We start from the raw sequence: 18498 nt of genomic DNA on the forward strand, positions 1-18498 counted from the left end.
TTCTACAAGACAATAAGTTTCAGAATAAATAAAAATATGGTGCCAGGTCGTATTACTTCCTTGTCCTGGAGCTGAAAGTTGAATGTCCTAGGGTTTGAAAATTTAGTAATGACCAACATTGCCATGGATCAGGGATGACATGGTAAGTTTCTTCAGATAGTATGGTCAATGGTTACTGCAGTCAGCTTGATCTCTGCATTTTAGTGTCAGAGATGTTTATGATTCTAGTAGCATGGCTATTAAAGGTAAAAGAAGCAGCAGGGGCATGGTTCCAGCTGCTTAGTAAACAATTGTAGAAAGATGTTTATTAAAGCAGGCTCTCAAGTGACAGATAAACGCATAGTTCTATTATGCATGCTATGCTGCAAGCTTAAAAGCAGATAGATCAAAACAAGAGAGATTTAAAAAATTATAAAGACAAAATGCAGCTATGTCAGTATGTGACAGGAAAATAATTTTGCCTTAAAAGTGATCTCCCCTCATCCCCTCAAGAAACATAACCATAATTTATGGAACAAAGTTAACAGCAAGTTGGTAGTGTTCCATTTTTTAACTTGCCTGGCATCAAGCTTTAAAAACCCCATTTTAATGGACTCTTATTAAGCTAAGATGCAATTGAATCCCCTAAACAAAAACTACATCACATAATTACTGATATAGAATTCTTATTTATTTATGTGCAATATTTAGTTCTTAAAAAAACAAAAACACACACACACACACAAAACAAGATACTAAACAGATTCTTTCATGCACAGCTTTTTCTACCTGACAAGGTTCTGCTGCATGATTTTTAGAGGAGTTCCTTTGCTCAGGCTTGGCATATGTTTTTCAATTTTCACTTTCCAGAGCCGTATTTGCAGAAAGATGTACAAATATTGTAGATGGTGGGCTGTGCAACTCTCACATGATTAAACTTCAGTTCCTTGGTTGTCTAGGGCTTTGTGTAAATGCCAATAAATTTGAGAGTTCACCGAACTGTGCCTCTTAACCTTTGTTCCCAAAGGTGAAGGGCAGGATTTTTAATCAAGCAGCAATTTATCCTTAATTAGGAAAACATAATTAGGTATTATCACCTAATTGCAATTACTGGTTGGAGAAAGTCACATTTCACAAGTAGTGACCCATGTTGGGTTATAGTTCTCGTATCACTGAATTTTGCATCTGTATCTGTATTTGGAAGACAGCCAGTAAATATTAAAAGGTAATCACCATGTTTTTCTGCAGTCCAGCTGTCAAAGTCACCAACTTGCTGCTGAATAAGAAACCAAGATATCCTGGGTCACGTCTTAGCTATATCTGTTTCCTGCTTAGACATCAAGTGTAGATCAAAATAATTGTATACCAAAAAACAAACAAACAAACAAACAAAACCCATGGGAAATGGGTTAGAGAACTGTTCCACACTTCATTTCTGGTACAGTTAAAAAGTTTAATGTCTCAAGGCACCACTATGGTTGAACATCAGATACATGAGTTATCAGCTTATCTACTATGCTGTAAAATCAGTAAATAGCTTGTGCAGTTGTGGAAAGCAATCTCTAGAGGACTGTTAAATATACGATAGGCACGTGTATTATAATACAAATAGAAAACAATGAGTCCTAGAAAAAGCATGTTGAGCACCGTTGTGGCATTGTTTGTATTTCTTTACCTAACACTACGTAAACCTTACATTTACAAAAGGAAAGACTAAAGTTACACTCAAAGTTGCTTTTTGTGCTCTCTCCAAGTAAGTGAGTCTAGTTCGTAGGTGCACTTTTAGAAATCGTTGAGTCTTGATCAGCTTCTGTTGTACTGGTAGATTCATTCAAGTGCGAGCTCAAATTTTCTGAGGTTAGGTGGGAAGACTTGTAGATGATCTCGTTGAAGTCAGACCTGATGCAGACCAAGGGAGGGTCATTCAAGGGGTCTTCCACTGAGGCCTGGGTGTTTTCTCGAGTGATTCCCATGTCTTTGCTGTGTTCTGATGGGGATTTTCTTTTCATGCGAGTGTAAGTTTTGTCTTGATTCTCCATGCCTTGCTCATTTTTCAAAAACCGTCCAAAGAACCAAATGAAGAATCCAAACCACACAAAGGCTATCAGACTTGGAACAAAAGCCAGGCACTTGACATCAAGGCTAGCCCCTATAAACCTGCTGTGTAAGAACAAGTCTCCCTCAGCATATGTTTTATTAGTCCGAGGGTTAGTGTGATTGGACCTCCATTCCCAGGAAAGCTTGGTTCTGTTCAAATCCTTTAAACTTTCCGAGTCTTTCACTGTATATATCTTCTGTCCTGGGCCAATATACTGCCCATATTCATGAGGTTTATAAAATATTTGGTTCTTCCACATATTAAGATCCAAAATCAAGACAAGAAAGATAATTCCATAGTTAAACCATTTGCCTGCATTAAAAAAGAAATACTGCATTAATCAAAGGGCCATAAAATTTCAATAGGGTTTTCTTCAATAAAATGAAGATAATGGTATAATAGTATAAATTGTTAATGTTTTAGACCTGTTAACAATTAATTTTTTGAGAGTGCTATGCATCCATTAAGTGAATTGGAAAAGGGAATTTACTAAATGGATTCTAGGCATATGAAAACACAACTGTAGGTCCCCAAGCCAGTAATTTATGGTATTTATACTAACAAGATTAAATCTCCTTGTTTTATATGCACTATAGCTATACTCAAATTTGGTTCCATGTAGGTTATTCTCTAGAACATTTCAATTAATGTTAAAAAACAAACTCTAATGAAATTCTTAGAAAAGTCCAATATATGACTGAACATCTCTTACAGTTTTATAATTATGTCTGGGCAAGAAATAAATCATTTTGCAATGCAAGCACAGCAGTATATCAATTGAATTCACATTGCTGTTTGTAGGTGACCTGTTGATTAAACCATTAGTTGATGTGATTCAGATCAATAATCCTTGAGCATTCATTTCAAGACTTCAAAAATAATTGCATCAAATTCTCATTGAACAGAATATATCAGACATACAAATATAACCAATGCTAATGAACTGCATGAAAAGACATGATTTGGAGAGACTGTAACCACTATGATGTCTTTGTAGTATTTAAAAATCTTATATAAATAACACATTATTTAGTGATATATTATCAAGTGATATCTTTTCATCTGCAAATGGAAAGGATGTGGAAAAACTTTCAAGGAATACTAGATTGCATTATAATTTTTATTATAATCTATTGCAAGTTTTACAATATCATGTAGATTAGAATAATATAGTAACACCAAACTCATAAGTTTGATCTAACAAGCTAGGTGACTTATGTAACAAGTTCTAGAAGCCTAGTTATAATGATTTTATGTATAATGCCAAAATTATTTTGTACTTGAAGATAACAACATTCAACACTATAGCATTACAACTTCATATGATTATGTATTTTGCAACATATATTCTAACAATATATAGCTACATAAAAAATATAATTGTAAGGAGTTTAGGAAAGTATTTTATCATCACCATTACATATTTCTAAGTTCCTACTAAATGTAAGGTTAAAGTGTTTTAATTCTGGCTGCAAAATTTACTAGCTGTGTGATCTTGGGCCAATTGTTTAAATTTTCTAAAGTCCAGTTTCTTTATGTGCAGAAAACAATAGTGTTTATTAAAGTTCTTAGCATTTCATGAGATTATTAGATACTAAGCATAGTAACTGGTACATATAGTAGGGTATTAGCAGTTATTATTATCATCAAAGCCTGCCTAAGCCATGATAATTTCTTCATTTGCATGAGAAGGTGCAACTTGCTCTCTATGAAAATAATTTACATAAACCATATGAAGGGAAATTATAACTCTGCCTCTCCTGAAATCATTCAACTATACAGAGTTTATAATATTTGTAATGGAAACTCTTGCCTGAATGATTTTTGTTTTTTGCATACATAAACTAGAAACTAACTTGGAACATTGGGAGTGTGGTTTTCAGATACAACTTATTTATAATATCTGGCACAGTTCAATTCAAACCACTCCTTAGGTCTTCAAAACTAAAACAGGTTTGTACTAAGAATAAGCTATATGAGACTCTGGGTAGGATACCTTGCTAGATGCTGAAGACATTATGTTTCTGTCTTCCAGAAAGGAATTCATCGTCTTGTTAGGAAAACAGGACAGAGACATCAACAGACAAATAATAATTAATGAGAGCCCACATCTGAGAGGTGCCAAGGGAGTGATACAAACCATAAATGTTGAGAAAATGGAATAAAAACCGAGATAATTTCTGCAGGAAAGATTTTGAAAGAAGCAGCAATTCACGTGGCCCTTGAAGGAAAAGCAGTACAGAAAACAATCTGGAAAGTTTGTGTTTCTTTTAGGTTATGCTTTTATCATGCTGCAGATAGAACAGCACACAGAAAAAGATGAGATGAGGTGGAAGAGAGGGGCTGAAGGAAGAGAGAAGGAAAAGAATGGAGAATATTGTAGAAAAATAAAGGCAGGAGAGGGATGAGAGAAAGGTGAAATGAAAAAGCTTGGAGATTCTCATCCAGAATTAGGCACCAATTTGTTCCATGACAGAGGGCAAGTTGAAAGAGGGGATCTGGGTTCTTCTCTGTTGTAGGAGCTTCATACTTATTCTCTTGCTGTAAACTCCATGTGTTACAAAGCCAGACTAGGTGATGTGGGAAGAGGTTCTGGAGCTCGTATGACTGACCACCCCTTTCTTGACTCACAAGGATCCCTTGTAGAAATGTGTACCTCTCTTTAGGTCTTTTTGTTAATATAAATTCATGAATGGGGCAGTCCTTCACAAAGGGTCCCCTGTTTCTAGGGTGACAGGATATCAGAAACATTATAGAACCCTGAGGGAGACAGAGGAATACTCACGGAGCTTGGAGAAGAGTAGTTTTTCTGGTTAGGAGAAGGTACTCAATGAGTGTTAACAGACAAAGGAAACAATCCAATAAAATCACAGAGTAAGAGTGGATGTCAATGGATGCTGACCAAACTGAGAGAGAACACTGAGAATAGGAGGAACTTTTTCCTATACTGTGAAAGTATTTTTCTACCAGTTGAATAGTGCTGGCTCAGTTTGACCACTAAACGTTCACACCCAAGAATCATTTCATGTTATTTCTCACATGACCTGAAGTCTAAATATTTAGATGGGGTGGAGGGGGAGCAAATCGAAACTGTGTTGCCTAGCATCCGTTAATGAATGTCATCACCCCGCTCTAACACATCTTTGCCAGTGTGCTAGGGGGTACCATGGCGACAAAAGCTGCAGGTTGGAAATCAGCAGATGAGAGATTACATCCTAGCAGTAAACCTAAATCACATAACCTTGGGGAACCTACTGAACCTCTCCAGACCACAAGTATTTTATTTTCAAATTTAGGAGACTGAACTAGATGCCTTCCAGGTCTATGATTCTGCTCTCCTCCCCCAAATCCTTCTACTTAGCTGTGTGTAGAATCCAATCTTTTATTCTGTGAAATGGAGAATAATACTATCTCAAAGGATTATTTGTGAGGATAAAATGAAAGGTTATATTTGAAAGTTCTCTGAAATATATTAAGTTTGCCAAAAATGTTAGATGGCATTATTTCTCCAATTTCTTTTCTTTACTTCTTCAATCCAGATAATATAGGCTCTTGGTGGTAGAATAGACAGAGAAAAGGGCATGCAAGGGTTGTAACAAAGATATATTCTAAAGGTGATTAATTTTTTCAGTTTGGATAAAACAGCATAAGTTACTGAACACTGACATCAATAGGCAGATATAATGGGACCAGTTGTCCAAGAGGACCCAGTGTTTATCTACCTGTAAATATGTCTTGTAAATCAGCATATTTAACATGTTAAAAATCCTTAGCAATTGGTAGTTTGTCTACAGCTTGCAGTAGTATTGGCCTTGAGAAAAGATATTTTATATACATGAATTTTGAGGCTAAAGAATATGGGATAAGTGTCCCCCATAGAGAGAGGCCATGGGAGGGTGAGGAAGAGCAGAGAGGAGAGAACGGAATGAGGCAGGCTGCTTACTGGTATCATAATTCTTTTTTTTATTCCTGTGGATGTAGCAGTGTCCTTTCCTCACTCAGCCAAAATATTAAGCTGCTAAAAAGGTAGAAAAACTGGCCCTTCTTATTGCTTTTGTTTATTTGTTTCTGGCCACCTGACATGGCCTCTGTTTCATTTATCTATTTGCAGAGGAAGGATGTTCATCTTTCTCTATCATCCATCCTTCCATTTTCCCACACAGTGGTTTTGTTACCTTGGCAATGCTTTCTCCTCTTTAAAGAATTTCTTTTGCCCTGTGAGATGTGGTGAACCAGAAGGCAATGTCAGGCAGGGCAACTCAACCTCTGAGTTCTTGTCTATAAAGTGAGGGAGTTGAACTGTGTAATCCTTAAGATTTCTTCCCAGCCCTAAAATTCCCTTTGATGAGTCTGTGAAATAAACATTGCCAAACCTTAACGTTTTATGATAGGCCAGGAAATCTCCCCATTAGAGTGAAGAAGATGGAATACACAATTTTCAGCAAGAAAAAGGTTTCCTTAAAAAAACTGCATATTCTGAGAAACAGTGTTTACCATAAAAAATAAATTTGAGTCCCTGAAATGACCCACATGGAAAGGATATAAGACACAAAAAAGAAAAGAATAGAAAGTGCTTCTTTAGTCATTTTCCCAAGTGTGTTGTTGTGAATATACAATCAACAGTAACAAGAGGTTTGGTATTTCGTCATTAATCATATGAGAGCCTTTGCTTTTTCCCCTGTTGTTTCACCTACATAGCATAATGTAAATCAGCAAGAAGGTAGGGTGAGAATCCATACATTGTTTCTATTAATCTCCTTGTTGAAACAGCTCACTGTCTCCTTAATGAGACATCACTGCATGGTGTTGGTGGGATTACCTCTTTCTTATTTTTTGTGCTTTTAATGAATCTTATTGATTGTCAAAAATGATATCATAATGGAAATTTTATCTTTTTTCTTTGTGGGAGTTTACAGAATCCTGAGACAGTTAATTTTAAAAGGATTCTTCATTAAATATTACCTTCACTTAACGTAGCAAGCAAATGACAACAATTTGGGGAAAAGTGTTATTTTTTTCAACTTAGAAAAAAAAAAACTACAAAGTGCTGGTAGTTCTACTATAAACCAAAACTTTCATGATCCAAATATGCAATTATAATATTTTTAATCTTTTACTCAACAGAGTTGCCAGTTAGCACTGTCTGAGCTGTGCTGCAGGCACCTCTGTACCAAGTGGGCGCCTTTCCTTGGCCAGACTTTGACGTTTGGTGTAGGTGCACGAAACAGTCATGCTCCACAAAGTCATTTACATCCCTCTTAGGACAGCACGAAGCCATGGCCTAGAAGAAGACAAATTTTGGAAAAGTAAAATAAATACACAATTTTCTTTTTTTTTTTTTTATTGTTATACACATATGTTTATTTTTAATTATGAATACATAATATATATTCATAAGGAATATGTGATGTTTTGATACAGGTACATAATGTGAATTAATCAAATCAAAGTAATTGGGGTATCCATCACCTCAGGTATTTATCATTTCTTTGTGTTAAAAACATTCCAATTCTACTCTTTTAGTTATTTAAAGTATACTCTAACTTACTGTTGATTGTAGTCACTTTGGTGTGCTACAATATACAAATATCATTTATTCTATCTAACCATTTAACTGTATTTTTACACTCATTAACCATCCCCGCTTTATCCCCACTCCCAGATACCCTTCCCAGACTCTGGTAACCATCATTCTACTCTGTCTCCATGAGCTCAATTGTTGTCAATATTTAGCTCCCACATATGAGTGAGAATGTGTGAGATTCTGTGTTTGGCTTATCTCACTTAACATAATGCTATCCAGTTCCATACATGTTGTTGCAAATGGCAGGATTCCATTGTTTTTATGGCTATATAATATTGCATTCTGTACATATACCACAATTTCTTTATCTGTATATCTGTTGTTTATAAACCTTTTCAAAAAACCAACTTTTCATTTTGTTGATCTTTTGTATTTTTTGTGTTTCAATTTCATTTATTTTTGCTCTGATCTTTATTATTTCTTTTCTTCTACTAATTTTGGGTATGGTTTGCTCTTGTTTGTCTAGTTCTTTGAGATGCATTGTTAGGTTGTACGAAGCACTTCTATTGTACTTTTTTGATGTAGGCACTTATTGCTACAAACATTCCTCTTATTACTGTTTTTGCTGTGTTGCACAGATATTGATATGTTGTGTTCTCATTTTCACTTATTTCAAAAACATTTTTAATTTCCTTCTCAATCTCTTCATTTACTCACTGATCATTCAGGAGCATATTGTTTAATTTCCATGTGTTTCTGTATTTTCCAATGTTCCTCTTACTATTGATTTCTAGTTTTATTTCATTGTGGTGAGAGAAAATAGGTAGTATGATTTCAATTTTTTGAATATTTTAAGACTTGTTTTGTGGCCTAACATAAGGTCTATAGTTGGGAATGAACCATGAGCAGAGGAGAAGAACATGCATTCTGTAGCTAATGGATGAAATGTTCTGTAAGTATCTATTAGGTCCATTTGGTCTATAATGCAGATTAAGTCTAATGTTTCTTTGTTGAGTTTCTGTCTGGATGATCTGTCCAATGCTGAAAGTGGACTGCTGAGTTTTCCAACAATTATTGTATTGGGGTCTACCTCTCTCTTTATCTCTGATAATATTTGCTTTATATACCTGAGTGCTCCAGTGTTGGGTGTATATATATATTTAGAATTGTTATATTTTCTTGCTAAATTGACTCCTTTATCATTACATAATGACCTTCTTTCTCTCTTCCTACAGTTTTTGTCTTGAAATCTATTTCATCTGAGTGAAGTATAGCTACTCCTGTTCTTTTTTTGGTTTCCATTTGCATGGAATATCTTTTTCCATCTCTTTATTTTCAGTCTATGTGTGTCTTTATAGGTCAAGTGCATCTCTTGCAGACAACATATGGTTGACTTGTGTTTTCATCCATTCAGCCTCTCTATATCTTTTGATTACGGAGTTTAGTCCATTCACATTCAATGTTGTTATTGATAGGTAAGGACTTACTCCTGCCATGTTATTATTTGATTTCTGGTTGTTTTCTGGTCCTCTCTTTATTTCACAGCCAGGTGGGACTGGCCAGAACTCTGGTTTAGGGGAGAGTTCATTGGCCATATTCAATGTCCTCTCATTCCAGACACGAGTAGTGAAAACCCAGTTCACTGAGATAGCATCTCTTCATCTCCCTCCCTAGGTAATTTAGGGACATCTAGAAACCACATTAAGTGCTTGGGTCGTTAGGAGATCATTTAGTAAATTGAAAATATTTACTAACTAATTTATGAATGAACAATAATTATTTAAGTTAGCAAAGTACCTTCTTGAGACTTAAAAGCAAATGAATGTAACTTCTCAAAGTGCCTCTCTTGTCATTGTTACTTCCTAACTGGGAGACTATTCCTTCAGGAAGCAATCCAGTTTGATGAGTACAGGTAGAAACTTTGAGATCATAAAAATAGAAAGAAGAGAACCTGTAGCTGTACTGAATTAGAAGACCGTTAGACTATGACTTTCTCAAGATTGGGAACTGTGTCATATTCATTTCTGTGTTCCCCAGATCCTAGCTTAGTTTTCAACACATATTCACTCAGAAAATGTCTGTAAACCATTTGGTAAACTCTGAGCCAATGTACCCAGAAAAATTTAAAGTGAAGTTTTAGTGTTTCAAATCAAATGCCTGTGTCACAATTATCTGGTGAATTCCAGGAGACAGTTAAAATTGGGTATAATCTGAAAAATGGGGAAAAGCAAAATATTCATGTCTCAAAGTTTACAATTAATTATATATTTCAGGTTTTTCCTCCAGCTGTGAAAACAATTCCTGAAGGGCATGTGAGTTCTGTTATAAACATGCTCATATATGTATAAATGAAGAACACCTCAGTGTGGGTAGAGCAGACTAGCTCAGGGTCAGCAAAAACTGACATGCTATGGGCAAAGCAACCGTGGCCTTGAAAACTATGAGTTTTAGACAAAGAAAACTGCTGCTTTTTACATAAGCAAACATAGTTAACTCTTAGAACTACACAAATGCATTGGAAATGGAAATTACTTCAGGAGAGGCTTGAAAACATTCACAACTGAGAGGATAGCAGGAGGTCTTTGTGTACTTTGGATAAATTCATGGTCTTTGGGGACTGTCACTTTGTACAGGATGCATCATATTTCCCTATAACAAGTCCCTTGCAAATTTTGTCAGACAGCATATTCTGCTGGGTGGACCACTGGCTTGCCACCCCCAGCGCTCCTCATGGTCTGATTGACACAGGAGAGCTCTTTAAAAAAAAAAAAAAATCTCTGGGAGCTCATTTGCTGGAAACCATGCACCTATGAAAATAAAATGAAGAGTTTTTATTCATTGTTTTCCAAATTCTCACCATTATAAAGCACCTGTGCCCTTGCACCACTCGGGAACCTGAAACAGAACACAGACACTACAGAGGCTTGTTTACTTCTACATTTTCCATTTTTGCCGAAAGGGTTCCCCTGGGCATCATAGTGCCAACAGTGTGAATTCTCTTCTCGAGGCTGCACAGGCCTTCCTTCTGGCCTCTCGCCCAACCCCCTTCTAATTTACTCAGATGATGGCCACCAATGGGACCCTGCCTTTGTCTGGCTGGGATGACAGATGGCAGAGCTTCCATTGGGATTGGCATTAATAGAACTCAGAGGAGCTTCTGATACTGAATTGAGAGACCATTCCTCTCTCGCCTCCAGAGACTCAGTACATCACACTTTGAATCCATTTATGCACTCACCTTATAGGTAAAAGGGAAGAGAGCAGAGGAGATAATTATACAGTTGCTTTTAGCATCTACTTTTAGGACAGAAACAATGGACTTGAGCTAAAAGTACCAATGTGACTTAATCCCTAACCGTGTATCCCCTTTGTTACTGAAGTGAAAATTCCAAGGAAAAAAATATATTTGAAAACACCCTTGGATAGAGATGATTTATTTTTATAAGCTGTAGCCCAGCTGATAAAATGAAAAGCTCATACATACTGCAGCAAACCATCTGTCAAGGGGGATCCAGATGAGCTAAACAGATGCAACAATTCAAGTTATTTCTGACATGCGTAAATAAAACTAGCTTGGAATCAGGATTAAAAAATACTCAAATTCTAAATGCCTTTAAAATGTCAATGGGAGCTCATCAGTGTCAGATAACCCTCCACACACAGAGTATTTATTTCATTGGGAGAGAGAACTTTTCATTTTTAGCTTTCTCCTTCTTGAGGACTCAGAACAGTAGCTAACAGCAGAGAACTCAGAACAGCAGATAAATGGCAAGAGAACTCTCTCTCTGGTTTCCCAATGTCTTTGAATTAAATAGGAAACACAAACTCTGGACCAATAAAAGGAAAAGCTTTAAGTGAAAAAGAGTGAAATCTTACCGAATGCTTACTACATAGCAGGCAATGTTTTAAGTGCCTTGTACATATTAACTAATTTAATTCTCTTAACAACCCTGTGGGATAAGTAGCATTACTGTCCCCATTTAACAGATGAGAAACGGAGCCTTTGAGCGGTTAAGGAACTCGATGAGGGCCACACCATCAGTAAGCAGCAGAGCTAGAGCCTGTGCACCAAACCTTTATGTTCCATTGCTTCAGCATGCACTGAATATCTTTTTTAGATCACAGGGATGTGCTGGTTTGGGGACTTCTCTGACTCTAGAGACCCTTAGCTGTCCTTGTGCAGATTCTTCTACTGAAGGACAAACAAGGCAAATAAAGCAACAGAGGGAGCTGTCTGGGGTTCTGCAGGGCCCCTTCTTATTCCTGGCTTCAGCTTCCTCTGCTGTCACTTAGGCCAGCACCTTTTCCCAACCATAGCCTATTCGTTGGCACAGCTCAGCCTCACAGTCTACTCTGGTACTTCCTCTGCTGGCCCCAGTTCCTGACTTTCCAGCTGGAAAGGACTGTACCATTGCCGTTCTCACTGGGCACCCCATTTCTACTGAATTTGCATTCTGCCCCTTGGCTTTTGATTTTAACAGTTGCATATGAAAATAAATGAAAGCTGAGATGAGAGGAATTCTCACTATAGAGAATATTTCTCAGCAGCAGTGTTTTTCAAAGCGTGGTCCTCTGGCTGCCTGCCAGGGATCCCTTGCCGTGTTTGAGAGAGGGCAGGTTCCTGGCCCTGTCCCATACCTCAGGCATCAGATTCTGAGTGTGTGGCTGCTGGAGATACCATTTTAAAAAGCTCTCCAAGTGATTCTAATACATACTAATGTTCGAGATCCACTGGAGGATCTAGAGGGTTTTATGCTTAATAACCCCAGTGGTGATACTGTATCTGCTTAGCAAGGAAAGCACTGAAGTCTTCATAAAAAAAGAAGCAGAATTTGGAAGAGCTGATCAACAAGTTAGTATTTAGCATTCTCATGGAAATTTGTAGGCTACTAACTACTGAGAATATTAAAGTGCAACAGGAAGCACAGTAGTTTGTAAATTTTACCTAGGTTTCCCCAGAAACAACTGTCTAACAAATGTGACAGATAAAGTAAAAAGCCCTTCACAGGAGACTAGATACTATTCCAGAGTGGCCTCGGCAAACTCTTCGGCCAATTAGCAGAACAGAGAGAGTAAAAGAAACAGAACACAAATGAGAGGGGGAAACATTCAGACTTCCTCAGCCTCCGAACCTGTAGTCATTTTCCCAGGAATTCTATCATGGACCTGTGGATGCAGGTGAACAAACTGGATTTACCACAAATGAGATTTAATTTGTTTATGGTGGAGCTCTTCACCCCAAAACCCCCACCTACCCTACTTTGTTTTGAATTTAATCTCCAGAATCCTCAAAGGCCTTTTCCACAGGTCCAGGCATCCAGCTGTTTGCATGGACTATTTCAGGGAGACATTCTGACCTTATCTGTGGCTTCCCAATTAGAAAGGAGCCGTACCCAATTACCAACATCACCTGGGGGAACTTTCCCAAAGTCCCATTCCCTGGCCCTTGCCCAGACCTGCTGGGTCAGAACCATTAGCGACGGAGCCCAGCGATCTCTATGTTTATAAAGTTCCCTGACGATTTGGCAATCAGTGTAATTTGGCAAACACGGCATCAAAGCCTTAATTACAATATAGTCCCACCTTCTGGCAAACCTTATTAATGTGCAGTCTCCATTACAAAAACGTAACTAGTCTTACTTCCTTTTAAGTTTTTGGAAAATAATATTCGGTGGGACAAGGGTTTTAGTTCAGATGGAAGTCAGATATCTGCTTCTCTCTCAATGCACAGTAGGCTTTTCCTCCGTGTTAATGACACTGAAGCTTCAGGGACTCTGGATGCATGGCTCCCTTCCAAGGCACTGAATATAATTTTTAGATGTAATTTTATATTCGACTTCTTAAATAGAGCATTCCAGATTGTGTAAACTTTGGGCGCTACAAACTCTGAATCTGTACCATCTATAAATGACAGTGTATATAACAAAGCCATGCAAAATAGCCCTAAATTAAAATTTTTTTAACGGCTCAATTTTTTTTTTCTTACCAACAGGTTCTCCAATTCTTCCCTCCTTTTTAAAAAAATCTGATGTTCTACATTTAAGCAGTATATTTTTGACAGGTATTCTGATAGTCAGAGACAATATTAGTGCAGTGATGGCCTGGGACAAGAGCTGGTAGCAAGAACAGATGGTCTAAGCAAAAGCCCACCCAAAGGGATAAGATGATGCCATGTGTGTGATAGCTGTTTTAGAAGTCCAAAAGGGTAGCATGCTGCTGAGATTAAGTGGGGACTCTGAAACCACACTATGTGACCTGAACTCAAATTGATTGATTTATCCAGTGAATTTAATAGATGGGCCTCATTCATTTTGAATAAGGAAAGAAACCTGCTGCATCTTCCCTATTCATGAGTTCATTCTCCAATTTAGGAAGGTTGCCTCATGCTCAAAGCAGAAAACAGCCTCCTAGCTGGGAAGTAAAGGTTTTCTGCAGTACTCAGATGTTAATGTTTTCTGCGCTCAGGCTATTTTTGTTTGGCAGCACAGACGGTAGTGTAAGCAGAGATTTCTTCAGCAGTTTTTATTATAGCAGGTGTGGGATCCCAGGCCATTGTCCTTAAAACAGACACACATTCATTACCTGCATTTGAACAGCTTTGGAACTAATGCTACCCTTTCTCTGTGATCACTCAGCTGTCTGCTACTTGTTATTTAAAAAAAAAAAAAGGATAAAACATAACCCTAGGAAGCGTTTTTTAGATGAAAATGACTGAGATGTCATGAAAGACTATTATAATAAATAGTATTTTAGCCATTTCAAAAGCAGGAAATATCTGAAAGTAAAATAATCTGGGGATCCACAAGAGAACCACTTGAGAGAAACCTGAGCTTTGCCACAGAAGAAGGTTTTAGGAAATCAGATGAGAAGTGGCCTAACTCCCTAAAGGCGTATGTTCTGATTGGAGCTCTAGGATACCATTGTTTTGATCTCAGCAACAAATGAAGAACAAAAGCATAAAGAGTATTAATGTTGAAAATATATACTGAGCTGTATGTTGTGAAGAAGAGACCCACCCAGTGAGCAAGATCAAGGTAGAGTGGTATGGCAGGATAACTACCCACACCAAAGAGTTGCCTTCCGCCTTTGATAATCCTACACCAGAACATGAGACCTAACGCCTGGAGGGGCTGCCCAGCTGGGGACTACATTTCCCTGCTATCCTTGACTCTATCTACTGTCTACTAGCCATCACCAATGGACTATGAGGGGAGGTGACAAGTTTCTTTTCCAGGCCAAGGAGGTTAAGGAACAGGGGAGCCTTCTTAATCATTTTCCCCATTCTCTTTATTCCCATCTGCCTGCTGGATGTAAACGCTGAAATTGTCAAAGCTACCAGGAGCCTAGCTTCCAAAATGTTGGTACAGAGCTCCCAGCCAACCTGGAACCACCTTGTACTGTTAAGGTAATGAGAAATAAAATTATGCTTATGCCTCTCAAATATTATGGTTTGCTTTTTCTCCCCTTACAATGGCTAGCATTACCTTAATATATGGAGACAATCAAATTGTGTTCAACGTTATAATGTACCTGTTATATGAATATGATATTCTTCCTTGAAGATCTTCTGGAAGAAAGGAATCTTGAACTGCATGTGAGGAGTGTGCAACCCAGGGAGATTTACATCGACATCTCCCATGAAATGTGGGAATTCCCAGTCCTGTCAGAGAAAATCAAATAAAAACACATTTGTGATTTGTTTTGTTCCTAAGCAGCAAAACACCCAAAATTGACTTTTTATAAAGCACTTATTTTAAAATCATTTAAATGCAGCCAGCTGTTAGATGTATCAGTTTCATTCTGTGATGGTTATTTTATGTGCATTAGGTAGCAGAATGCGTTCAAAATCAAAATTAAGCCATAACTTACATCCTCAGATTTCCTTTTTAATGTGGTAATAAGAAACCAATACAGAATTGATTTGCGTCTACACGTTTATCTCTTTCATTTTGGAGAACTGAACTTTTAAATTTTTTATAGGAAGGAAGTGATCCATATTTAATAAATATAGAGTAAATTTGTTATATTTTGTTTCACTACTAAAAAAAAATAGGAACCTTATAGTAGCACATTTTGTGTAAGAAGACAAAGTAAAGAGGATAGAATTCGCTTAACCAAGTTCTTTGATTCATATCAAGGGACGTTTATTAATCATCTCTGCTAGCAACTGTCCTGAATGTAAAAATCCCAAACTGCTGTCCTGTTCTCCTGTAACTCAGCATTAATTTGAGCCAAACGATGGAAGACCATAAGAGATCAAAGGTGAATTAGTTCTCAAATTGTCATTAGTTATTTCCTTATTGTCAAGGAAAAATTGGGAGGGACAACCCTCTCAGAAGGAAGGGGAACAGACACAAATGAGATTTGCTTAGGTCTCTCACTTGCTCTTGGTTTTTAGATAGAGGCACCAATTAAGGTTCATAAATTAGTATGTAAAGAAAGACTACACCAAATTTGAAGAAACATCCTAAATAGATCTATAGGCATTAATATATACATTTTTACTTTTAATTATTAAATAATCACAAACTGATCAGTGCTATGTTTAGTTAATATTTTTTAAAAACATGGATATGAAAAAAATATTAATTTTTAATCCATTATCTCAATGTAAGAAAGTTAAAGTTATTCAGACTTTTATATATGCAGCTGACAGAGGTGTGCTAGTAATATAGTGCCTGAACATTTTGGGGGTTTCTATGTCCATTCCACTCCTCTCTCTGCAGAGAATTCTGGCTAAGGGAGAATGGGCACTGAGGAAAGGAGAATATGGGAGTGGCAGTAACCAGGAAAGCCTTCAATGTGTATCAGCTTCCTAATCTATGGATCACTTCAAGCCGCTAATAAGAAATAAATATACAAGAAGAAAAGTGGAATGATGTAATATCATCCTTTTCTTTGTGTATAAACTCTTGTTGGTCTCATTTCCCCGTGTCTTTCAGATATCAGTAGCAAATAGACTTATAATTTGGGAAGTTCATAAAACCCAGAGCACTCAAGCTGAATGAATTTGGAACATCTTTGTCCAAATTATTAGTAGAAAATGGCTTGGTAATAATATCTGTAAACTATTACTGCGATTAACATGAATTTGCTTTTTATTTTCGCTAATGCCATCTTTGTTCTTTCTATGTTATTTGGAAGACTCTTGCAAAGAGAATTAACATTGAATTTAGTCTTTTGCTAAACTGTAACTGAAGAAAAATTATGGTTAGCAAAGAAAAGGAATGATGACCAGGATATCTTTCCCCTGCCCTGGTTAAATGACACAAGCCTTATCAATAGAGCAATTCTCTTTGTATTTTTTTGGTTTAAAGAAGAGAATACTTCTTGGTAGTAATTGAGCAAGTATGTTTAGAATTGGCTTCTTTTTAGACATTTTTGAATGCTCCTTTTTAGCTTTTTCTTCCATGAAACTAAGTTTGCCACTGGGTATGAAATTGGTTTTAGTTTGAAAGCAATCTCTAGAGATTTCTTGTGGACTATGATCAAAATCTCATTCACCAAAAAATAGTTCCTCAATTATTTCCCACCTGTACTTGGAGAGAGAAAGATGAGTTAAGGAAATAAGGAGTAAAGAAAAGGAGAGAGGAAAGTCTTGGTCTTTATCTGGAATATGACTTTATTTTACGTTTTCCTTTTTAAAGAAAGGGATCAGGGAAGAAAATTGGGGCTGGTGAGGTGGTGAAGTGTGACAGAAGTAGCTAGTGCCATGTAAGAAAATTTTTAAAAGAAGATAAATAAAAGATGATGTTTTATTCATAAAGTCCCTCAGAACCATGCCTTCTATTTTATTTTTATTACTTTGATGTTTGGTTTTTCAAAACTCTTTTATGTCACTCTGGATGACCATGCATACTATGGCTTAGCTCCCACTTATAAGCGAGAACACGCAGTATTTGGCTTCCTGTTCTTGAGTTACTTAGGATAATGGCCTCCAGTTCCATCCAAGTTGCTGCAAAAAAGACATTGTTTCATTCCTTTTTAATGTCTGAGCAGTACTCCATGGTATATAAGGAGACCCTAGAAAGATACACAAATAAAAGCAGATGCCCAAGGTGGGGGAAGAAGCGGGCACCCCCACAGGCGAGGTAGGGAGAAGAGCAAGACGATATACTCCTGTTTCTACTATTTTGATTTTTCAAATTTTGAATGTGGAAGCACTCCTCAGAGATCTAGTGGGTTTGATTCCAGACTGGCACAATAAAGCAGGTCTCTCTCTCTCTCACACACACACACACACACACACACACACACACACACACACACACACGCACAAAGATTCTTTTACTTTAGCTCCCAACTTCCTGCCTCGGTTCTCTGTCTCTACTACTCTAATTTTTGCACTTCATTTCCCACTGCACATATCTCTTCAGACTCATTATTCTTGGGTCAGTGTGAATTTGGACTTGTGTGGAACAGCAATAATAATAATTGTTACCATTTTGGGACATTTGGGACTCATCTAATGGAAAATGAACATCTGAGGCTGGCAAGACCTCAGGTAGTTATCGAAAGGAGGTAGAAAGAGGAAGGAGGATGTTATTCTGAATCCCTCTAGGTTTTGGTCTCTTCATCTGGGAATTAACATTAAACATACCAACCTCACTGGCTTCTTGGGAAGATGAGCTAATACCTGGAGAGCAATTAGCACACTTCTGGAGACAGAGGGAAGAGATAGGTAAATAGACAAGATCAGTTTATTTCCCAGCGTGACTCTAAGGTCACGTTTTTTCCTGAGGGTGAAGTAGAAGAAAGATAAGTCTATTTTTAAGAGGGTCACACATCAGCTGCTTCAAGGTCCAGGTGAAAAATGAAGACCATCCTTTCCTTTCTGCCTTCATCCATTTCACAGCACTTGGCCCTGAGGCCTCTGACTGGGGCTAGGGTAGAGCAG

The 18498-nt window shown here is 37.3% G+C and overlaps 1 protein-coding gene across 4 annotated transcripts in view; it reads right to left on the minus strand.

Annotated features, from left to right (window-relative positions):
- Positions 1-657: 657 nt before the first annotated feature.
- TMEM117 (transmembrane protein 117) overlaps positions 658-18498 on the minus strand; it is a 464054-nt gene continuing 446213 nt past the window's right edge. For 3 of the 4 annotated variants that reach the window (XM_045553978.1, XM_045553979.1, XM_045553977.1), the window contains 2 exons: positions 15132-15261; positions 658-2389 (listed from right to left, as the gene is read on the minus strand). In XM_045553978.1, the coding sequence (XP_045409934.1) occupies positions 1743-2389; positions 15132-15261 (777 nt within the window). In that variant the 3' untranslated portion in view covers positions 658-1742. Of the gene's footprint in view, positions 2390-7163; positions 7359-15131; positions 15262-18498 lie in introns of those variants that run through there. The other variant, XM_045553980.1, reaches the window with a different exon arrangement.

The sequence above is a fragment of the Lemur catta genome, chromosome 6, assembly GCF_020740605.2.
Source record: "Lemur catta isolate mLemCat1 chromosome 6, mLemCat1.pri, whole genome shotgun sequence".
Taxonomy (NCBI): Eukaryota; Metazoa; Chordata; class Mammalia; order Primates; family Lemuridae; genus Lemur; species Lemur catta.